Source organism: Lingula anatina, chromosome 4, assembly GCF_051362555.1.
Source record: "Lingula anatina isolate TDL-2025a chromosome 4, LinAna3.0, whole genome shotgun sequence".
Classification (NCBI taxonomy): Eukaryota; Metazoa; Brachiopoda; class Lingulata; order Lingulida; family Lingulidae; genus Lingula; species Lingula anatina.
In genome coordinates this window covers 24379354-24402847 of record NC_141770.1, presented here as the reverse complement: position 1 = coordinate 24402847, position 23494 = coordinate 24379354, and the positions used below count along the sequence as shown (strand labels likewise).

The 23494-nt window shown below is 40.2% G+C and overlaps 1 protein-coding gene, 9 non-coding genes and 3 pseudogenes across 10 annotated transcripts; all 13 read left to right on the top strand.

Moving 5' to 3' along the window:
* The first annotated feature begins 448 nt into the window (after positions 1–448).
* Positions 449–640, top strand: LOC147762625 (U2 spliceosomal RNA). Its single transcript, XR_015334265.1, has one exon. It is a non-coding gene; the product is annotated as a U2 spliceosomal RNA (small nuclear RNA).
* Positions 641–720: 80 nt separating this feature from the next.
* LOC147762624 (U2 spliceosomal RNA) lies at positions 721–861 on the top strand (annotated as a pseudogene).
* Positions 862–1672: 811 nt separating this feature from the next.
* On the top strand, positions 1673–1864 carry LOC147762623 (U2 spliceosomal RNA). The gene has a single exon (XR_015334256.1). It is a non-coding gene; the product is annotated as a U2 spliceosomal RNA (small nuclear RNA).
* A 701-nt stretch (positions 1865–2565) lies between these two features.
* LOC147762622 (U2 spliceosomal RNA) lies at positions 2566–2757 on the top strand. The gene has a single exon (XR_015334260.1). It is a non-coding gene; the product is annotated as a U2 spliceosomal RNA (small nuclear RNA).
* Positions 2758–3567: 810 nt separating this feature from the next.
* On the top strand, positions 3568–3759 carry LOC147762621 (U2 spliceosomal RNA). The gene has a single exon (XR_015334259.1). It is a non-coding gene; the product is annotated as a U2 spliceosomal RNA (small nuclear RNA).
* Positions 3760–4459: 700 nt separating this feature from the next.
* LOC112042586 (U2 spliceosomal RNA) lies at positions 4460–4651 on the top strand. The gene has a single exon (XR_002886588.2). It is a non-coding gene; the product is annotated as a U2 spliceosomal RNA (small nuclear RNA).
* An 810-nt stretch (positions 4652–5461) lies between these two features.
* LOC147762620 (U2 spliceosomal RNA) lies at positions 5462–5577 on the top strand (annotated as a pseudogene).
* Positions 5578–5769: 192 nt separating this feature from the next.
* On the top strand, positions 5770–5972 carry LOC112041384 (U2 spliceosomal RNA; annotated as a pseudogene).
* An 811-nt stretch (positions 5973–6783) lies between these two features.
* On the top strand, positions 6784–6975 carry LOC147762619 (U2 spliceosomal RNA). The gene has a single exon (XR_015334264.1). It is a non-coding gene; the product is annotated as a U2 spliceosomal RNA (small nuclear RNA).
* Positions 6976–7981: 1006 nt separating this feature from the next.
* Positions 7982–8173, top strand: LOC147762618 (U2 spliceosomal RNA). Its single transcript, XR_015334247.1, has one exon. It is a non-coding gene; the product is annotated as a U2 spliceosomal RNA (small nuclear RNA).
* A 1007-nt stretch (positions 8174–9180) lies between these two features.
* Positions 9181–9372, top strand: LOC112042583 (U2 spliceosomal RNA). Its single transcript, XR_002886585.2, has one exon. It is a non-coding gene; the product is annotated as a U2 spliceosomal RNA (small nuclear RNA).
* A 1140-nt stretch (positions 9373–10512) lies between these two features.
* LOC112042584 (U2 spliceosomal RNA) lies at positions 10513–10704 on the top strand. The gene has a single exon (XR_002886586.2). It is a non-coding gene; the product is annotated as a U2 spliceosomal RNA (small nuclear RNA).
* Positions 10705–11714: 1010 nt separating this feature from the next.
* On the top strand, positions 11715–23489 carry LOC106151526 (putative potassium channel regulatory protein unc-93). The gene is made up of 5 exons (XM_013524844.3): positions 11715–12293; positions 17414–19534; positions 19830–19965; positions 20264–20395; positions 21458–23489. Exons 2-5 carry the CDS (start codon positions 17426–17428, stop codon positions 21676–21678), a joined length of 2598 nt encoding a protein of 865 aa, XP_013380298.2. The 5' UTR covers positions 11715–12293; positions 17414–17425; the 3' UTR covers positions 21679–23489.
* The last annotated feature ends 5 nt before the right edge of the window (positions 23490–23494 follow it).

The window sequence follows — 23494 nt, the reverse complement described above, 5'->3', positions numbered from 1 at the left end:
TCTGTCTGTGACGCCATCCAAGTTTGCTCCAATAGGCTGTCAGAGAAGCACGAAATGCACGAAAGCCTGCTTTTCAGCAACGGAACGTTATCCGGCGGGTACAGACGGGCTTCGCCTCTCTTCAAACTTGAAATTGTGTTTGTTAACAATGCAGTGCATCGGCTGTGATCCATACGATGGGTCGAAATGGGGCTTTTGCGAACGTCCCGTGCCACGCAGAAATCGGATAAATTGGGGATTTAAGAACTGAAGATGCAGTTCGTCACAACTTTCTTCGGGATCAAAATCATTGCCCTAAAGCGATATTGCAATGACGCAGTCGAATACTGCAGTTAACGAACCAGACGAATATACGAAGCTGGCGATGTTGACAACTAAACACGATATCCAAGTCATCAAGGCGGTTGAGATTTACAGGTCGACATCACTTCACTAGCCGTTAGTGGGCATCGCTTCTCGGCCTTTTTGCTAAGATCAAAGTGTAGTATCTGTTCTTAACAGCTTAATATCTGATACGTCTCCTACAGGGGACTTCGATTTTAAACTGATTTTTGGAACTGGGCGGGGCGTCAGGAGCTTGCTCCACCCCTGCCACGGGTTGGCCTGGTATTGCAGTACCTCCAGAATCGGCCCACTCCCTCCGGGGAGTCGCATAAAATTTAAAAAATAACAACTCTCCTCAGTCTACTCACAAAGTCATGTTAAACATAAAATAAACTAACAACTCTCTCTTCTTGAGCTACGATCTTGGCATACTCACACAGATATTTGCTTGGAACTGGGCGGGGCGTCAGGAGCTTGCTCCACCCCTGCCACGGGTTGGCCTGGTATTGCAGTACCTCCAGGATCGGCCCACTCCCTCCGGGGAGTCGCATAAAATTTAAAAAATTACAACTCTCCTCAGTCTACTCACAAAGTCATGTTAAAAATAAAATAAACTAACAACTCTCCCTTCTTGATACGATCTAGGCATACTTTCACAGATATTTGCTTGGATACGACATGCACAATTTATGTTGCAGCGTGCAGCAAGCAAAAAATCCTCGGAAATGCCTCCACCTGTAGGATAAATTCAAACGCCACCGAATTGTGCATAGACCGGAGTCGCTTAAACTAACGCAAACCATCTCCGAAAATCTTCTGCACCGTCCTATTGACAAACAGCGTCTCCAAGTTACGCACTGACACATCACACTATTATGTCGAAACGACGTCGTGCATTATCTGTCTGTGACGCCATCCAAGTTTGCTCCAATAGGCTGTCAGAGAAGCACGAAATGCACGTAAGCCTGCTTTTCAGCAACGGAACGTTATCCGGCGGGTACGGAAGGGCTTCGCCTCTCTTCAAACTTGGAATTGTGTTCGTTAACAATGCTGTGCATCGGCTGTGATCCATAAGATGCGTCGAAATGGGGCTTTTGGGAACGTCCCGTGCCACGCAGAAATCAGATAAATTGGGGATTTAAGAACTGAAGATGCAGTTCGTCACAACTTTCTTCGGGATCAAAATCATTGCCCTAAAGCGATATTACAATGACGCAGTCGAATACTTCAGTTAACGAACCAGACGAATATACGAAGCTGGCGATGTTGAAAAACTAAACACGATATCCAAGTCATCAAGGCGGTTGAAATTTACAGGTCGACATCACTTCACTAGGCGTTAGTGGGCATCGCTTCTCGGCCTTTTGGCTAAGATCAAAGTGTAGTATCTGTTCTTATCAGCTTAATATCTGATACGTCTCCTACAGGGGACTTCGATATTAAACTGATTTTTGGAACTGGGCGGGGCGTCAGGAGCTTGCTCCACCCCTGCCACGGGTTGGCCTGGTATTGCAGTCCCTCCAGGATCGGCCCACTCCCTCCGGGGAGTCGCATAAAATTTAAGAAAATAACAACTCTCCTCAGTCTACTCACAAAGTCATGTTAAAAATAAAATAAACTAACAACTCTCCCTTCTTGATACGATCTAGGCATACTTTCACAGATATTTGCTTGGATACGACATGCGCAATTTATGTTGCAGCGTGCAGCAAGCAAAAAATCCTCGAAAATGCCTCAACCTGTGGGATAAATGCAAACGCGACCAAATTGCACACAGACCGGAGTCGCTTAAACTAACGCAAACCATCTCCGAAAATCTTCTGCACCGTCCTATTGACAAACAGCGTCTCCAAGTTACGCAGTGACACATCAGACTATTATGTCGAAACGACGTCGTGCATTATCTGTCTGTGACGCTATCCAAGTTTGCTCCAATAGGCTGTCAGAGAAGCACGAAATGCACGTAAGCCTGCTTTTCAGCAACGGAACGTTATAAGGCGGGTGCGGAAGGGCTTCGCCTCTCTTCAAACTTGGAATTGTGTTCGTTAACAATGCTATGCATCGGCTGTGATCCATAAGATGCGTCGAAATGGGGCTTTTGCAAACGTCCCGTGGAATACTTCAGTTAACGAACCAGACGAATATACGAAGCTGGCGATGTTGAAAACTAAACACGATATCCAAGTCATCAAGGCGGTTGAGATTTACAGGTCGACATAACTTCACTAGCCGTTAGTGGGCATCGCTTCTCGGCCTTTTGGCTAAGATCAAAGTGTAGTATCTGTTCTTATCAGCTTAATATCTGATACCTCTCCTACAGGGGACTTCGATATTAAACTGATTTTTGGAACTGGGCGGGGCGTCAGGAGCTTGCTCCACCCCTGCCACGGGTTGGCCTGGTATTGCAGTACCTCCAGGATCGGCCCACTCCCTCCGGGGAGTTGCATAAAATTTAAATAATAACAACTCTCCTCAGTCTACTCACAAAGTCATGTTAAACATAAAATAAACTAACAACTCTCCCTTCTTGATACGATCTAGGCATACTTTCACAGATATTTGCTTGGATACGACATGCGCAATTTATGTTGCAGCGTGCAGCAAGCAAAAAATCCTCGGAAATGCCTCCACCTGTAGGATAAATTCAAACGCCACCGAATTGTGCATAGACCGAGTCTCTTAAACTAACGCAAACCATCTCCGAAAATCTTCTGCACCGTCCTATTGACAAACAGCGTCTCCAAGTTACGCAGTGACACATCAGACTATTATGTCGAAACGACGTCGTGCATTATCTGTCTGTGACGCCATCCAAGTTTGCTCCAATAGGCTGTCAGAGAAGCACGAAATGCACGTAAGCCTGCTTTTCAGCAACGGAACGTTATCCGGCGGGTACGGAAGGGCTTCGCCTCTCTTCAAACTTGAAATTGTGTTCGTTAACAATGCTGTGCATCGGCTGTGATCCATAAGATGCGTCGAAATGGGGCTTTTGGGAACGTCCCGTGCCACGCAGAAATCAGATAAATTGGGGATTTAAGAACTGAAGATGCAGTTCGTCACAACTTTCTTCGGGATCAAAATCATTGCCCTAAAGCGATATTACAATGACGCAGTCGAATACTTCAGTTAACGAACCAGACGAATATACGAAGCTGGCGATGTTGAAAAACTAAACACGATATCCAAGTCATCAAGGCGGTTGAGATTTACAGGTCGACATCACTTCACTAGCCGTTCGTGGGCATCGCTTCTCGGCCTTTTGGCTAAGATCAAAGTGTAGTATCTGTTCTTATCAGCTTAATATCTGATACGTCTCCTACAGGGGACTTCGATATTAAACTGATTTTTGGAACTGGGCGGGGCGTCAGGAGCTTGCTCCACCCCTGCCACGGGTTGGCCTGGTATTGCAGTACCTCCAGAATCGGCCCACTCCCTCCGGGGAGTCGCATAAAATTTAAAAAATAACAACTCTCCTCAGTCTACTCACAAAGTCATGTTAAAAATAAAATAAACTAACAACTCTCCCTTCTTGATACGATCTAGACATACTTTCACAGATATTTGCTTGGATACGACATGCGCAATTTATGTTGCAGCGTGCAGCAAGCAAAAAATCCTCGAAAATGCCTCAACCTGTGGGATAAATGCAAACGCGACCAAATTGCACACAGACCGGAGTCGCTTAAACTAACGCAAACCATCTCCGAAAATCTTCTGCACCGTCCTATTGACAAACAGCGTCTCCAAGTTACGCAGTGACACATCAGACTATTATGTCGAAAGGACGTCGTGCATTATCTGTCTGTGACGCTATCCAAGTTTGCTCCAATAGGCTGTCAGAGAAGCACGAAATGCACGTAAGCCTGCTTTTCAGCAACGGAACGTTATAAGGCGGGTACGGAAGGGCTTCGCCTCTCTTCAAACTTGGAATTGTGTTCGTTAACAATGCTATGCATCGGCTGTGATCCATAAGATGCGTCGAAATGGGGCTTTTGCAAACGTCCCGTGGAATACTTCAGTTAACGAACCAGACGAATATACGAAGCTGGCGATGTTGAAAACTAAACACGATATCCAAGTCATCAAGGCGGTTGAGATTTACAGGTCGACATCACTTCACTAGCCGTTAGTGGGCATCGCTTCTCGGCCTTTTGGCTAAGATCAAAGTGTAGTATCTGTTCTTATCAGCTTAATATCTGATACGTCTCCTACAGGGGACTTCGATATTAAACTGATTTTTGGAACTGGGCGGGGCGTCAGGAGCTTGCTCCACCCCTGCCACGGGTTGGCCTGGTATTGCAGTATCTCCAGGATCGGCCCACTCCCTCCGGGGAGTCGCATAAAATTTAAAAAATAACAACTCTCCTCAGTCTACTCACAAAGTCATGTTACAAATAAAATAAACTAACAACTCTCCCTTCTTGATACGATCTAGGCATACTTTCACAGATATTTGCTTGGATACGACATGCGCAATTTATGTTGCAGCGTGCAGCAAGCAAAAAATCCTCGGAAATGCCTCAACCTGTAGGATAAATTCAAACGCCACCGAATTGTGCATAGACCGAGTCGCTTAAACTAACGCAAACCATCTCCGAAAATCTTCTGCACCGTCCTATTGACAAACAGCGTCTCCAAGTTACGCGGTGACACATCAGACTATTATGTCGAAACGACGTCGTGCATTATCTGTCTGTGACGCCATCCAAGTTTGCTCCAATAGGCTGTCAGAGAAGCACGAAATGCACGTAAGCCTGCTTTTCAGCAACGGAACGTTATCCGGCGGGTACAGAAGGGCTTCGCCTCTCTTCAAACTTGGAATTGTGCTCGCTAACAATGCAGTGCATCGGCTGTGATCCATTCGATGGGTCGAAATGGGGCTTTTGCGAACGTCCCTTGCCACGCAGAAATCAGATAAATTGGGGATTTAAGAACTGAAGATGCAGTTCGTCACAACTTTCTTCGGGATCAAAATCATTGCCCTAAAGCGATATTGCAATGACGCAGTCGAATACTTCAGTTAACGAACCAGACGAATATACGAAGCTGGCGATGTTGAAAAACTAAACACGATATCCAAGTCATCAAGGCGGTTGAGATGTACAGGTCGACATCACTTCACTAGCCGTTAGTGGGCATCGCTTCTCGGCCTTTTGGCTAAGATCAAAGTGTAGTATCTGTTCTTATCAGCTTAATATCTGATACGTCTCCTACAGGGGACTTCGATATTAAACAGACGAGGTCAAACAGCTTGACATCATTCTAAACCCACCCACTGAGCAGAGTGCGATTGCAGTAGGGAATTTTGTAAGTAAAATTATGAAAAAACGTAATTAACTGGAAGTGCACAAATGATTTCATGCATCTCACCTGCATATTAAGAGAATGTATATTGTGTAACATTATATAAGTATAATTTTTTTTTTTCTCTCTTTCATTTACTTACTATCATTACTATCTTTTCGTATGTATAATGTATAGTAGTTAGAGAGCCTCTAAATGTAAAAACATTTCAGTGCTCAATAAATTATTATTATTATTATTATATTAAACTGATTTTTGGAACTGGGCGGGGCGTCAGGAGCTTGCTCCACCCCTGCCACGGGTTGGCCTGGTATTGCAGTACCTCCAGGATCGGCCCACTCCCTCCTGGGAGTCGCATAAAATTTAAAAAATAACAACTCTCCTCAGTCTACTCACAAAGTCATGTTAAAAATAAAATAAACTAACAACTCTCCCTTTTTGATACGATCTAGGCATACTTTCACAGATATTTGCTTGGATACGACATGCGCAATTTATGTTGCAGCGTGCAGCAAGCAAAAAATCCTTGAAAATGCCTCCACCTGTGGGATAAATTCAAACGCCACCGAATTGTGAATAGACCGGAGTCGCTTAAACTAACGCAAACCATCTCCGAAAATCTTCTGCACTGTCCTATTGACAAACAGCGTCTCCAAGTTACGCAGTGACACATCACACTATTATGTCGAAACGACGTCGTGCATTATCTGTCTGTGACGCCATCCAAGTTTGCTCCAATAGGCTGTCAGAGAAGCACGAAATGCACGTAAGCCTGCTTTTCAGCAACGGAACGTTATCCGGCGGGTATGGAAGGGCTTCGCCTCTCTTCAAATTTGGAATTGTGTTCGTTAACAATGCTGTGCATCGGCTGTGATCCATAAGATGCGTCGAAATGGGGCTTTTGCGAACGTCCCGTGCCACGCAGAAATCGGATAAATTGGGGATTTAAGAACTGAAAATGCAGCTTGTCACAACTTTCTTCTGGATCAAAATCATTGCCCTAAAGCGATATTGCAATGACGCAGTCGAATACTGCAGTTAACGAACCAGACGAATATACGAAGCTGGCGATGTTGAAAAACTAAACACGATATCCAAGTCATCAAGGCGGTTGAGATTTACAGGTCGACATCACTTCACTAGCCGTTCGTGGGCATCGCTTCTCGGCCTTTTGGCTAAGATCAAAGTGTAGTATCTGTTCTCATGAGCTTAATATCTGATACGTCTCCTACAGGGGACTTCGATATTAAACTGATTTTTGGAACTGGGCGGGGCGTCAGGAGCTTGCTCCACCCCTGCCACGGGTTGGCCTGGTATTGCAGTACCTCCAGGATCGGCCCACTCCCTCCGGGGAGTCGCATAAAATTTAAAAAATAACAACTCTCCTCAGTCTACTCACAAAGTCATGTTAAAAATAAAATAAACTAACAACTCTCCCTTTTTGATACGATCTAGGCATACTTTCACAGATATTTGCTTGGATACGACATGCGCAATTTATGTTGCAGCGTGCAGCAAGCACAAAATCTTCGAAAATGCCTCCACCTGTGGGATAAATTCAAACGCGACCAAATTGCACACAGACCGCAGTCGCTTAAACTAAGGCAAACCATCTCCGAAATCTTCTGCACCGTCCTATTGACAAACAGCGTCTCCAAGTTACGCACTGACACATCAGACTATTATGTCGAAACGACGTCGTGCATTATCACATATTATAATCACACCAAGGTTTATCTCATTGCTTAGATAGAATATTTTATGAGTAATTTTACTAGTACTTATCTTCATTATGTAAAGATGGTAATGCACTAACTGTATTGTATCGTCATTTGTATATCACATTGTACAAGGTCATGACAATCTATGTACCAGTAGAGAAATAAATTGAATTGAATTGAATTATCTGTCTGTGACGCCATCCAAGTTTGCTCCAATAGGTTGTCAGAGAAGCACGAAATGCACGTAAGCCTGCTTTTCGGCAACGGAACGTTATCAGGCGGGTATAGACGGGCTTCGCCTCTCTTCTAACGTGGAATTGTGTTCGTTAACAATGCAGTGAATCGGCTGTGATTCATACGATGGGGCTAAATGAGACTTTTGCGAACGTCCCGTGCCATGCAGAAATCGGATAAATTGGGGATTTAAAAACTGAAAATGCAGCTTGTCACAACTTTCTTCTGGATCAAAATCATTGCCGTAAAGCGATATTGCAATGACGCAGTCGAATACTGCAGTTAACGAACCAGACGAATATACGAAGCTGGCGATGTTGACAACTAAACACGATATCCAAGTCATCAAGGCGGTTGAGATTTACAGGTCGACATCACTTCACTAGCCGTTCGTGGGCATCGCTTCTCGGCCTTTTGGCTAAGATCAAAGTGTAGTATCTGTTCTTATCAGCTTAATATCTGATACGTCTCCTACAGGGGACTTCGATATTAAACTGATTTTTGGAACTGGGCGGGGCGTCAGGAGCTTGCTCCACCCCTGCCACGGGTTGGCCTGGTATTGCAGTACCTCCAGGATCGGCCCACTCCCTCCGGGGAGTCGCATAAAATTTAAAAAATAACAACTCTCCTCAGTCTACTCACAAAGTCATGTTAAAAATAAAATAAACTAACAACTCTCCCTTTTTGATACGATCTAGGCATACTTTCACAGATATTTGCTTGGATACGACATGCGCAATTTATGTTGCAGCGTGCAGCAAGCACAAAATCTTCGAAAATGCCTCCACCTGTGGGATAAATTCAAACGCGACCAAATTGCACACAGACCGCAGTCGCTTAAACTAAGGCAAACCATCTCCGAAATATTCTGCACCGTCCTATTGACAAACAGCGTCTCCAAGTTACGCACTGACACATCAGACTATTATGTCGAAACGACGTCGTGTATTATCACATATTATAATCACACCAAGGTTTATCTCATTGCTTAGATAGAATATTTTATGAGTAATTTTACTAGTACTCTTCTTCATTATGTAAAGATGGTAATGCACTAACTGTATTGTATCGTCATTTGTATATCACATTGTACAAGGTCATGACAATCTATGTACCAGTAGAGAAATAAATTGAATTGAATTGAATTATCTGTCTGTGACGCCATCCAAGTTTGCTCCAATAGGTTGTCAGAGAAGCACGAAATGCACGTAAGCCTGCTTTTCGGCAACGGAACGTTATCAGGCGGGTATAGACGGGCTTCGCCTCTCTTCTAACGTGGAATTGTGTTCGTTAACAATGCAGTGAATGGGCTGTGATTCATACGATGGGGCTAAATGAGACTTTTGCGAACGTCCCGTGCCATGCAGAAATCGGATAAATTGGGGATTTAAAAACTGAAAATGCAGCTTGTCACAACTTTCTTCTGGATCAAAATCATTGCCGTAAAGCGATATTGCAATGACGCAGTCGAATACTTCAGTTAACGAACAAGACGAATATACGAAGCTGGCGATGTTGAAAAACTAAACACGATATCCAAGTCATCAAGGCGGTTGAGATTTACAGGTCGACATCACTTCACTAGCCGTTAGTGGGCATCGCTTCTCGGCCTTTTGGCTAAGATCAAAGTGTAGTATCTGTTCTTATCAGCTTAATATCTGATACGTCTCCTACAGGGGACTTCGATATTAAACTGATTTTTGGAACTGGGCGGGGCGTCAGGAGCTTGCTCCACCCCTGCCACGGGTTGGCCTGGTATTGCAGTACCTCCAGGATCGGCCCACTCCCTCCGGGGAGTCGCATAAAATTTAAAAAATAACAACTCTCCTCAGTCTACTCACAAAGTCATGTGATATATAAAATTAACTAACAACGCTCCCTTCTTGATACGATCTAGGCATACTTACACAGATATTTGTTTGGATACGACAATGCGCAATGCATGAAGCGTACAGCAAGCAAAAACTCCTCGAAAATTCCTCCACTTGTGGGATAAATTCAAATGCAACCGAATTGCGCACAGACCGCAGTCGCTTAAACTAATGCAAACCATCTCCGAAATCTTTTGCCCCGTCCTATTGACAAACAACATCTCCAAGTTACGCGGTGACACAACAGACTATTATGTCAAAACGACGTCGTGCATTAAAGGGATAATAACTCTTCGTGTGAGGTCTATATTTCACAATAAAAACATTGTGAATAACTCAAAGAAATATAATATATTCTGTTTTACCACAAAAACAGCAGTTGTAGCTATTATTCTGATATCTGAGCTTGTCTTTAGACCACGTGACCTCCATTGAAGGCTATACTCTGTTAAAATCTCTTAAGAGATTTTAACAAAAAACCAAACTTTTTAGAAAAAAACCAGGGACTAATTTTGAATGTAAAAATGGATTCATTAACCATTGGTAAGTATGGGAAAATTGTTGTTTACTCAAGGAAAATTCATTTTTTGGCCGAAACGAAGAGTTATTATCCCTTTAACTGTCTGTGACGCCATCCAAGTTTGCTCCAATAGGCTGTCAGAGAAGCACAAAATGCACGTTAACCTGCTTTTCAGCAACGGAACGTTATCCGGCGGGTACGGACGGGCTTCGCCTCTCTTCAAACTTGGAATAATGTTCGCTAACAATGCAGTGAATCGGCTGTGATCCATACGATGGGGCGAAATGGCGCTTTTGCGAACGTCCCGTGCCTCGCTGATATCGGATAAATAGGGGATTTAAGAACTGAAAATGCAGGTCGTCACAACTTTCAAAATCATTGCCATAAAGCGATATTGCAATGACGCAGTCGAATACTGCAGTTAACGAACCAGACGAATATAAGAAGCTGGCGATGTTGAAAAACTAAACACGATATCCAAGTCATCAAGGCGGTTGAGATTTACAGGTCGACATCACTTCACTAGCCGTTAGTGGGTATCGCTTCTCGGCCTTTTGGCTAAGATCAAAGTGTAGTATCTGTTCTTATCAGCTTAATATCTGATACGTCTCCTACAGGGGACTTCGATATTAAACTGATTTTTGGAACTGGGCGGGGCGTCAGGAGCTTGCTCCACCCCTGCCACGGGTTGGCCTGGTATTGCAGTACCTCCAGGATCGGCCCACTCCCTCCGGGGAGTCGTATAAAATTAGATTAATGACGAGCATCTTATGCTTACTCACTACTTACGTTTTATCACATATTTCATAATTTTTCTTTTTAAAGTGACTGATTGCTTTTATTATTATTATTATTAGTTGTAGTATTATTTTAATTTGTTTTACATTGAGGGGTGTCCTTTAGTGTTAATCTGTTGAGCATTATTTTGTGGTTTATTATACACGTAGTTATTTTATGTTCGTTTGAATTAGTCGCAATCAGATTAACAGTCTAACACGCCTCCTTTTGTTTCAAACGCACTGGGTTAATAAGCAGATTTTCTTTAATTCACTTAACGCCATGGGGAGGCGTAGTCATCTTTTTTTTTATTGCGTTCAACGAGAGTCCCAATGAAGTTGTTGTTTACCAGGTAGAAGGATCTATTTAATGAGAACGCACTCCACCTTCACCTGTAATATGAATCCCACTGTATTCAGTGTGAAAGCGCTGAAATATTTTACCCATTGAACGCAAGGTTGCGCCAGATTTTAAGTTTTAGATGAATCATGATCATGCAGGCCCGTAGCCAGGGGGGTTTGGGGGGTTCGAAAGAACCGCCCCTTTGGCTAAAAAGGTCCACTCTGGGTAAGATTTGATCTAGGTACATGAAGTTTTTATGGGAAAAGGTCCACTTTTTCAGAAAAAGAACCCCCCTTTTGAAATTGCTGGCTACTTCATTGCATCATTCAGTGCGTATTGTGCGTATTGTTATTCTAATACACTGTACTTATGCCTTGGATAACGAGGGAAATGGATGCCTTTTGCGTATATTCCTGTTTAACAACTTCGCTGGAATAAGCTCCATGTACAAGGGAAGAAAGAATGGGCAAACAAATAAAATGTATCCAAATGTATTTTACTTATTAATGTAGTCACGCTGAATTTAAAAAAAACCCCAAGAAGTCACCTGTCGTTTTCTGTTGGAATCCCCTGTTGGAATCCCCTGTTCTATTTTTAGGTTCAGGGAATTGTAACCTACATGTAAACATCAGCACGTGCACGTGAACCAAACGGCGTGGATAAATACATAATATGCGGGGAATGTTTTTCATTCAGCGAACTCCGATTAACCCGCCGTTTCGAAGTATTGATTTAACCCAAGGAGAACCAGGTCGTTTTATTCAGTCTACATAATAAAGCCAGGCTTGATCACGAGTGTAAAGCACGAGCTGGGCGGATTATTGATTCGAGGAAATGATCCAGCATAGCAGAGTGGCGCATGAGTCAGCGGAATAAACACGGGAGAAGCGATAGCGGAATCGAGTGGCTGCGATCAGCTGATGCAAGCGTCATACAGGTTCTCCGACGACGTTGTCCTTCAGTTTCACAAAGGTCAAGAATACTGTATCAATGACACGGAAAAGGAGTGACTGTGTTGCCAGTGGTTACCGTGAAAATTCCCTCATGACGCAACTTGATTGTGTGATAAGATCATCCGAAGGCGTATTCATTAACACGATACCTCCTATAAAGACGTTAGTGACGGTTAAGGTGCAGCCGAAATATGTCGGAAAGTGATGGCAAGATTTACATCAAATTTTGATTATTGAAACAGCACAGGTAAGTTACTTGAATGGGAACTCTCACTTACCTGCAGTATAATAACCATCTGATTTTTTCTTGGTGTCGTGAATATAAAGCTTTTAACAAAGGGTTTGAATACAGAAAAGGATGGAGTTATCATTGTGGACATATACATTATGTTCGTTGCCTGATAACCTTAATGCTGAAATTTATAAGTTGTCTATGTGTGTGTGTGTGTGTGTGAGAGAGAGAGAGAGAGAGTGAGAGAGCAATGTAAGGGCTTTCTAGTATAGGATGCCTAGAGAAATGTAGGAACTCTTCCATGTGCCGATAAAGCTACCTTAACTCCGTCGTCGTCGTTGTATCAATAAATCACTTTCTATGCAAGAAAACGACCAACACCGCGCTAATTTGGATAGAAATCAATGGAATCCTACATAACCATGCAGGTTAAGTATATTGAAGAATAAATCCACGTGTAAATGCGTCTGTTTCCTTGTCATGTTGATTGATGCTAACTTATACATTGAACTACGTGACTGAATAAGCTGCAATAGCAATCGTTATCAAGGCTGTAAAATATAAATACCACTTAACATGCAATATAGCATCAAAAAGATGTTCATGAATAAATCAGAGAGGACGCATGCATTGGCTGGTCCAGGATTTTGCTAGTGGGGGGGGGGGGGGGGGGGGGGGGGTACAAGGATAAATGTGAAATAGTAGACAAGGATAAATTCATACCGATATGTAGCTAGGGTTCACTGGTGGAAAATCTGCTTGCTATTATTTCGTTTCGGTAATGATTTGTTCTTGAATTGGTAGTATAGACGTAGAACGGGTTACATTAGAAGTTAAGGCAGAGGGGGTGGGGTGGGGGTGGGGGTGGGGGGGAAGGAGGTGGTCCGGTATACCCTCCCTCTCCCCGCCCGATCCGCCATTGCACTATGGCACAAAATATACAAAACTGTTAAATTATTGCGTAACTCTATTGGCATAATATCTCGCTCGGTTTGTTACATTGTACTCTATGGCGATGGTGTATATGTTTGCGGCACGTTTCATAAACCAGACATTTTTTATTCTTACTTCAATATGAAGTGCAAGTTAACATTAGCACCTGACACAGACGCAAGCTGTGCATAAGAAGAGGCAGGAATATAATGCATGTGGAAAATGCAAATGAATGCAAATAAAGCAAAGAGCTGAAAGTATTTGATATTGAATAAACTGTTGTTTAATTGATAACGGCACTCGGAAAATAGAGTTCGATATACGGGACTTGTATGCAGTCCCATTTCAGCACTGAACGTCGCTTAAAATAAAATTAAAAAAGTACCGCGGTATGTGGTGAGATTAGCGCGCCTACGCAAACATCCAGCTTGCTTCGATTTCAAAACAAACATTAAATGTATTGTATTTGAAACCTAAGACTTTGCCGTTTTGTTGAGTTTAATGAAGAGCCATTTGCTAAGCAAATAAAACAGTGCACTAGGAGGTGAATACGGTTTATTTTATGTTTAGAAATGGCCACGAGGTTTGTGTAAAATAATGACACTTAAGGCGTAAATTTATGTATATGAGAGATAGGTGATATGAGTGCGATCGCAAAGTCTCATTAGTTATCCTTCTAGCCTCGGCAATTATGAAAAACTAGATCGCGTGAGCCCCAAAACACACCTTTTTATTTGCATTACTAATTATGCAATCTGCCTTCGATATTAGGTGATTTTCATAGAACGCCTGTAGTTAATTATTCTCTCGAGTACCATTATCAGCTCTTATACCAGGGTTTAAATAGATTTTTAGTGCAAATCTAGGTATGATGTGTCTTTGTCTGTATCAGCAGGCGCCTTTCTTTTACCCTGAAGATCGGTGTAGTAGCAGATCTCCCCTAATGCAGATCTGAGACTCTGCAGCCACTGTTCTGACCGTTGCTCTCAGGGTGATAGGGAGTATAATGGATAGTAGCCTACATGTGAGTCAGCATCTCCGCTCTGCCAACTGGAGCGCATAGGGCTAAATCTGGATTTGTGTTACTGATGACTATGGCTATTTATGTCACCGCGATCCACGTGTTTTTTTTTATGTGACTGGGATGTACGTAATTGCCAAGGTCAAAGTCTTTGGGGGCTTATTTTTTTTATTAAATTTTGTTACCAGTATAGACAACGTGATGTCATCTTATCATGCTCAAGATTGCAAGATTAAATAAAGAAATAAATGAATAAATAAATAAGAAAAAAGTAATAAAGAATAAATAATTGAATAACATCAACAATTATACTTATTATTATTATTATTATTATTATTATTATTAGTGAATAATTAGAATCCATAAATCTAGAGCACAGAAACACCTATTGAACAATTTATTCATATTCAAAGTAAAACGTACACAGATACAAAGACGATATTTGAGTTGCCTCGACTAGGCCTATTTATCATACCATTAAAGCAATAATAACTCTTCGTTTCGGCCAAAAAATGAATTTTCCTGGAGTAAACAACAATTTTCCCATACTTACCAATGGTTAATGAATCCATTTTTACATTCAAAGTTAGTCCCTGGTTTTTTTCTAAAAAGTTTGGTTTTTTGTTAAAATCTCTTAAGAGATTTTAACAGAGTATAGACATCAATGGAGGTCACGTGGTCTAAAGACAAGTTCAAATATCAGAATAAAAGCTATAACTGCTGTTTTTGTGGTAAAACAGAATATATTGTATTTCTATGAGTTATTCACAAGGTTTTTATTGTGAAATATAGATCTCATACGAAGAGTTATTATCCCTTTAATGCGAAAAATTTTAATTGGCATCTCCTCGCGTGATAAGCCTACTACTCGTTAATCCCAAGATTTTTGGTCTGTTTTTGCACCAAATTAATCGCCATCTTGTGGTCAAGCAAGGTTATAAATATTGACCAAGGCTGGCTGATAACGAACGTGCAAGCTTTTCTAATACAGCGCCATTCAATGCCTATCCGATACGCAAGGATCGATAATCATACTGATCCTGTAAAACCTATGTGAAGTTTTGTGACGAATATTACACGGAAGCATAGTTTAATGTATGTAGGTAACAATAACCATGCTGTTTCCGTAAGACTCATATGAAGCTTACGTTCGGTGGTCAATATCACACTGAAGCAAAATTTACATGTAGACATTTAGGCCTAATAATGATCATCCTGTTTCCGTAAAACCTATATAAAGCTTAAGTTCAGTGGCCAATATTACACTAAATCCAAGTTAATGTATGTACGTAATAATAGTCATACTGTTTTCGTAAAGCCTACATGAAGCTTGCGTTTAGTGGCCAATATCACACTGAAGCAAAGTTTACATATAATATACAGGAAGCTACATGTGACGTGCTACATATAGTGACATTTTCAGTTTAACTATCTCCCTTCCTCCTATGCAGCTCACACGCGCTCTTTCATTTACAAGGCAACTTAATAGACATGTGACTTCCTTTCGGCTCTTCTTTATTTGTTCAAAAATCATGTCAAACAAACCAAACATTATTTCAAAGGTTTGCTGTCATTTTCTGTTGTATTAAACCTCAAATCAAGCAACGCCTGACTTGAAGGTAAACACAAAACTGGGAAACCAATTAGATTACAGTGTACGTAGGCAAGTCTTAGGAAAAAAGATGGCAGGTCACTTTATAACGAAAAGAACTAGGGTGTTTTTTTCCTGCATATACTGGTAATACTACACAGGCGATACGTTTTGTGTAAAAAATGCGACAAACAAAGTAAACAACAGACTGACTATAATCTTTTCGCTTTGTAACTATAAGAAGTCCTTTACACAGTGAAACATCTTTTCATGATTAGTAAATAGCATTATATTGTTATGTACAATGTTTATTCACTGAAAAAAACTGAAAATATCTATTTGTGAAGCATGACGCACTGGAAATCTCATACAGAAAGTGCTAACCTAGGTTACCTGTCGATGCAGGCAATAATGTAGCAGAAATTACAGCAAGATAAAACATTAAGGATATCAATTTTTCATAACCAGCAGAAATCGCTATACAGCGGCTGAATGTATACAGTAGTGAAAGTAATTTACCTACTCATACAGGCTGGATTCGCGTTCAGAACGATTAAAACAAGAAGAACTTGGTTTAAACAAAGATAGCTTAGGTTTTAACTCAAGTTTACATCGGTTTGTTCTAAATCGGGAAATGGGATAGAAGTAAAACCTTTTTTTGTTGAAATCGTTGTAAATCGTTGTAAATCTTACAAGCCCTATCTCATAAGCCAGCAAACAGGCATTAGACCAAGCATCAGGTGGTTGAAGTATTCCGCATCATGGTCTTTGCTTCTTGTCATTTTTATTTATCTATTATTTTATTTCATTTTTATATATAAAACAACTTTGTCAATGCTTGAGCTGTTACCCAAATGGGTCCTATCACGGTTCCGTTCACAGTGGAAAAGGTCAGCATTCTGAATGACTGGACACGCATGGAGCAGGACCTTCAGAACAAGATGCTTTAGGCATCCTGTGCCATTCGGGGAAACAGACGTGGTTCTTTCGTGCCTGAGTTTTCTCAAATTACAAACTGTGTATGCACGGACGTGCGTGATCCCGTATAGAACCGGAACATCGAAACAACGTTGAGAGTGTCAGAAGTGAGATGAACTAAAAAAAAAAAAAAAAAAAAAATTGAAAAAATAAATAAAAAATAAAAAAATAAATACTTGTTTAAAATGCTGGATTTTAATCGCTTCCATCGTAGCATCCCTGGCCCTAAAAGGCCCCTATTAAATCAGCAACGAACCTTGGCCACAAGAAGATTTTACGACTGGCTTATTGAATAATAATTTAAGCAGTATATAAAGCACGAAATACCAACCATATGAGGCGTAATAATAATTATAATTATGCTAATAATAATAATAATAATAATAATAAACAAAAGATCACATTAAAGACTTACTCAAAACCCGAAGATAAATACAGTAGACAAAGGCGATCCTAACAACTGAGGCAATATTTAACAATTTACAAAATTGATCCAATGTCAGGCAAAATTAATTTTCAAGGCAAAATTTCAATGTCACACTGCAGTTCATGAAAAATGTCATACAACAAAGTTCTATTGATTAATAAATCTAATCTTCAACAACTTTCCAGACTTGAAAGATAATGGAAGCCAAAAAGAAAATACCCAGTAAGAACGCCAAAGAGAAGATGCTGCCACAGTCAGACAGCACAGCTTCTTTCGATCCAGATATAGAGGACATCATCTTCATTGACGAAGACGCAGAGGACGCACATGGCGGTTTTGAAGACTACCTAGAAGAAATCGGACATGACGTGTTGCCAAGATTTTTGGTGAAATGCCCCAGTATAGTGAGTCTTTTTGAAACAAAAGAGAATGGGGATTATTTGAAATCTTCTCCTGTCGCTTCAAAACCTACCACTTGTAAAGATGTCAGTGAAGTCAGAGATAATAGCCCGAAAAAGGCGATGGCTTCTGGTAGTCCTGATGATAAGCTGCCAAATCTGGATGATTCTGACTATCTGGACAGTGTGGAAAGTGCGTCAAGTGCCCATGGACTTCTTGTAACTGCTGCTAGAAAACTGGCAAATGGGCCTCCTGCTGTGAACCCAGTGAATACGATAGAGAATACTACCAAGAAACCAGAGTTTGGCCCTTTGCCCAAATCAAGAGAGGTGGAACTACAAGATCACGTTGGTAAAACCGACCAAAACACATTAGAAGCTTTAGATCTACACAATGAAAGCTACAATCAGAAGTGCATGGACATCAAGCACCCTTCGTCCCCAACAAACAAAGTCCTTGCAAATGTGGCCTTTGAGTTGACACGTAGCCGATCCAGATTCTCTGTGGAAAAAGTTCCCGAGGTCTCAGTCACCTCCTCTCCCACTTCTGAACTTAACAACGAAGAACGACACGTCACCTTCAACAGCACCAACGAGGTCTTTGAGTTGATAATGAGTCAACAGGACATCGGGCAGAGTCAGGAGGTCAAAGATACCAAGGACGATCAGTCTTCCACCAACGATGACAGTTTACACAGCACATCCAGTACTCAGGGGCTCCTCGCACGTGCAGCGCGAACCTACCTCCGAATCCGTGGAGAAAACGTTTATGGTTACACAAACGATGACAGTCTACAGAGCACATCTAGTCAGCAGGGACTCCTCTCGCGCTATGCACGTAAAATTGCCTACGATGCCATGTATGAGAAACCCCGTCCACGCGAAGCCAAGAAGTATATGAAGAACCTGATTGCCTTGAGCTTGAGTTTTATGTTCGTGTTTTCTTCTTTTACTTCTCTTCGTAATCTTCAGAGCAGTCTGAACCCAACTGGTGGCCTTGGCCTCTTGTCCCTTAGTGTTATGTATGGTGTCTTTGTGCTGGCTTCTCTTACAGGAACTGCAGTTACACAGATTCTAAGGCCTAAGAACACTCTCATCCTTGGCATGGCCCTGCAGGCCTGTTATGTGACAGCCAATTTTTATCCAAGTCCGTTTCTGCTGGTTCCTGCCTCTGCCTTGGCGGGGTTTGCCAATGCCACAATGTGGATTGCCCAAGGAACATATATAGCCAGCATTGCATCCAGTTATGCTACAGTGATGAAGAAAAGGCCAGCAGATGTCATGAATAAATTTTATGGTATCTTTTTCATGATTTGGCAAATGTCGAACATTATTGGGAATTTGACTGCTTCTTTGGTGCTAAACTCACCAAACTATGTATCAATGGCTGAACACTTGGAGTACATTTACGGGAATAACTCCAACCTCTCAGAGGTACCATCTTTAAACTTGGAACCTAAAGCATCAGGCACGCCTTACATACCAGATGAGTCCACCAACAGGAGTACAGCAATCGTCATGCTCTTCAACAGCACATTTAAAGACACGTCTCCCTCGCTTTTAAATACATCCACAAACTTTTCTTCTTTGTCCCATTCTCACTTGTCTCTCTGTGGCTCGGGCTACTGCCATAGCATGAAGCTTACTCACAATTCAGGGGAGGAACTGCCTAAACACATTATCTACATCCTCATAGCAGTTTACCTCTTCTGCGTGTTGGCCGGCCTGGCCATCACAGTGTGCTTTGTTGACCGATTGAGGAAGATATTTCAGCGTAAGCCCATCAGTGCCCGAGAACAACTCAAGGCTTTGGTGTCAACGGTGAAGGACCACAGGCAGCAGCTCCTGGTCTTTCTACAGTTTTACACTGGGATTAGGGCTGCTTTCATTGCTGGTGATTTCACTAAGGTATGTTTGCACGTGTGTCATTTGCATTTTTATAACAATTTTTAACATGCCAAGCAAATGGGAGAGCAAAAAAATAAAGCTATAGGTGCACCTGTAATATGAGATTATCTTTAGAAGATTAAGGTTGGTGTGTGTGTTTGGAGAGGTCACCTCAAATTAAGGGAAATTTTGTTCGAAATTAGTTTCACTTTGTTATTGTCTTCAGATCTCAGTTTTTGAAATAAAGCTATGAAAATCATCATGGTGTTATATACATGTAAATTGGCATTTAAATCTGATCTTTACACCGTTTCAGGCATTCATCACCTGTCCTTTGGGGATGGAAATGATTGGTTACACAATGATCTGCTTTGGCGTGTGCAATGCAGCCAGCGCCATCACCAATGGCCGTCTTGCCAAACACATCAGCACACGCACTTTGTTGGGCACAGGTAGGAGCATTGTATAATGAATTATGTTTTAGTTGTAAGAGTTCGATTTACTGCCTAGGTAAGCAGTACTAATGCTACCTTATAATTGTTTAAATGCATATTTAAACCATCTTGAACACATTTTAATTTAATCAATTATATACATTTCATTTCACTGAATAAATATGAAAGTCACGTTTCAATCTTCAGACTAAAATCCTAAGTTTGCAGTTTTCTTACTTTGTATTCCATAAAAAATTTAAAAATCCACCTCTTCACAACAGTTGAGTGTTTTCTAAAACTTCATTTGTGATTACAGCATCTTTGATTGACTTGTGTCTTGGTGTGGTTCTGGCAACATGGCAGCCGATCCCAGAACAACAGGCAGTGCTGTTTGTTATAACTGGCTTGTGGGGAGTGGCTGACGGGATATGGGCGACCCAACTGAGCAGTAAGTGACGTAGATTCCTTTCAATTTTAATAACGCAATAATTAAGGAACAGCATTAATTAAATGATCAATATCTTATTTTCGTCCAGCATTCATAATCTTAATTTATTTATTAAAAAAGATTATCTGACTTTCATTGGCAAGGTGACATTACATGCAATGCCACGGGAGTGCCACACACATTTGCTACAAGACAATTTTATGCCTTTTTTAGTCTCCAAAGCTTAATTTAAAATAAAATATAGGTAGGACAATTGTCTCAATCTGCTATTGATTTATAAATCATGCTTAAACTTAAGTCTGTCTTGCTTGCGGGTAACACGCACTCTGAAAATTGGATTTTTCTCCATTCATCATTCAACTGTGATGAGTTTGAAATAGGTTAATTAATACATTGACAGGAATAACTTTGTAAGCGTTAAAAGCCTCAATTTATTTTATAAATCTGCAGATGCCTTGCAGATGCCTTACAGGCATCTGAACAGTTTACACGCTGAGGCTGCGCTGTATAATGTATGCTAATAGCTGGTAAAAATAACTTTTTGATTAAAGATGCATATGAAGTCAATTTTTTGCCACAAAAGCCAACCAATTGCCATCATATAGTTTCAAGTAGTATAACCAAGGAGTTCTAACAGATCTGTTATAACTCCTTGGTATAACTAAGAGAATTGCCAAAAGGCATTGTTTAATTTTACCCGAAAAATGATATTTGAATTGATTTTTCTGGTAGCATTCTATGCTGTATATCAATAGGGCAGAACAGTGGGTCACGAAAGTAGGTTAAATTTCTGACCAAAAATTTAAAGAAAGGATCAGTCTAAAGCTCTTTGATGGATGATCGAGTGATTTATTCAGTTTATCCCTTGGCATGTTGAAAGTTTTTAAAGGTACATATGAACCGAGCATCGGTGGTTTATATGTGTTACTGGGAATTCATGCTCCACCGATGCTCGGTTCATATGTACCTCTAAAAACCCAAAGATACATATAATCTACAATATCTTAATATATTATCAGCACATTTCTTTACAATATAACTTATACTTCTGTTCTTTTCTAGGTTTGGTTGGAACTCTGTTCAGCAACAACAAAGAACCAGCGTATGCCAGTATGAAGTTTTTCCAGGGTTTTGCTATAGCACTTTCCTTTGGTTTTGCGCCCTATATATGTATGGCTGTCAAGACCTACATCTACCTTGGAATGCTAGTGGCTGGGATGATTAGTTACACTGTGCTAGATGCAAAACTGAAACGAGGGAGTGAAAACAAGGGGGAAAGTTGATCTCACTGCTGATCGATGCAATTGCAAAAGAGAAAGTGATCCCGAAGTTTAAGGTTTCATATCTTTTCAGTGGGAAAAACGACCAAACTTTCAGATACATAATTTAATAATCACAGAAATTATATTTCTGTATAGCATGTCTTTTTACTGCATATAACAGAGGTATAGAGTAGCCTGCTTTTTAATTTTATTGCTACCACTCTATAGAAATGTTTAAATTTTAAGGAATTATGCCATAAAAGTACAGTATCTATAAATTCTCCCATTGGAAAGATCTAGTTATTATCGATAAGATGCACCAGATGTAACTGTCTGAATTCACAGTTCATGAAGTTTATATTATGAACACAGGACAAATAAGAATACCAAATTGAGGCAGATGTAGATAAAAAAAACTTATTTGCCTTTTTGGGGGGCTGAAGAGACATTTGATTGTTATATATTTTATGTTGTCGTTTTTAAATTGATTTTGTGGTACAAGCAACATGTATTATGTATAAAAAGTATTTAACCATAATTATTATCAGCATTTGTTTCTTGGCATACAAATTGAACTAGACAGACTGCAACCTTTCTAATTAATTAATTTATTATTATTATTATTTATTTATTTATTTATTTTTTGCAAAAACAATTCTACAAGTAAAGGTGAATTTGTACAGATATATATTGTACAAAATACTTCACTGAGTCATTAAACTGTTTGGATGTGCATTTAGAAATAAAATACTTAAAGTTGTAATTTTTAATCATTATCAATCATAAATAATGATATATAAATGAACATTCGTTTAAGAATGGCAGTAAAAATTTATAGATTTGATATCAAAAAGTATGCACAAAAGAAATATGACGCACCAGAATATGTTTAATCAAAGTGTGTGTGTGTGTGTGTGAATGCATGCGCGTGTGTGTGTTGGAGAAGGGGGAGCTGAATTAAGACTGTAGTACTTAAATTACTAGCAAACTACTATAAGCAGCAACTTATTCACACATTATCTTAAAATTGTGAATCTCTACTGCAAGGTGCTTGCAAACTATCATCACAGAAGTGCTTTATTTTTACTCAGAGATAATGTTATATCCAAAAGCCCAGCAGAGCCTTGATGTTTCTTTTTCCCCACTCAACTGGGTTTGTTGCTGATAACTCTCTGAAAACTCTTTTATTTTCCAAAAATATTGATCCTCATTTTATTCATGCTTTTTTTTTTTTGGAAAGCAAGATACTCTTTTCTACTTCACTGTACACTAAACTATCTTTGTTCCATTGGGAATTTTATTTAAGATTTTAGATAATATCATCATATTTGAGACACTTAACTGCTGTCTGACACCTCACATTTAACTTCTCATTGTACACAGTTATAGTTTTTATTTACTGTTATATCATTATATTATATCATCATATATTTTTGAAGACATTTTAGTATTGTTAAAGGTGTAAGTATCTATTTGCATTTACGAAGTTTATGTGGACATTATGAACACAATCATTATTGGCTCAGATACTGGAATATGGTGTCTATAGTTTGACCTTGTTACTGTAAAAGTTAAAAAACTAAAAGTTGCTTTGATGTTTAGTGTAAATACTGAAGTTATGTTACATCAAATAACTTATTAGAGGACCATATATTGTTATTTATTCATAGAGCACATGTAAAGCACAATGGTATTTTATGATTTATATAATATCTCTAGTTAATTTATTGAAATTAAGCTTGTTGTATGCCTTAGATGATAGCAATACTCCTGTTAGGAAATAAACATGTTCAAAGATAACCACAATTTCATAAAGGTTCTATCACAAGCAGTATTT

Bases quoted from the DNA above. Each gene is read 5' to 3' on its own strand.
- LOC106151526 (XM_013524844.3), top strand. From the start codon at position 17,426: ATGGAAGCCAAAAAGAAAATACCCAGTAAGAACGCCAAAGAGAAGATG. The intron at 19,535-19,829 runs GTATGTTTGCAC...ACACCGTTTCAG, and splicing joins TTGCTGGTGATTTCACTAAG to GCATTCATCACCTGTCCTTT. The intron at 19,966-20,263 runs GTAGGAGCATTG...TTGTGATTACAG, and splicing joins ACGCACTTTGTTGGGCACAG to CATCTTTGATTGACTTGTGT.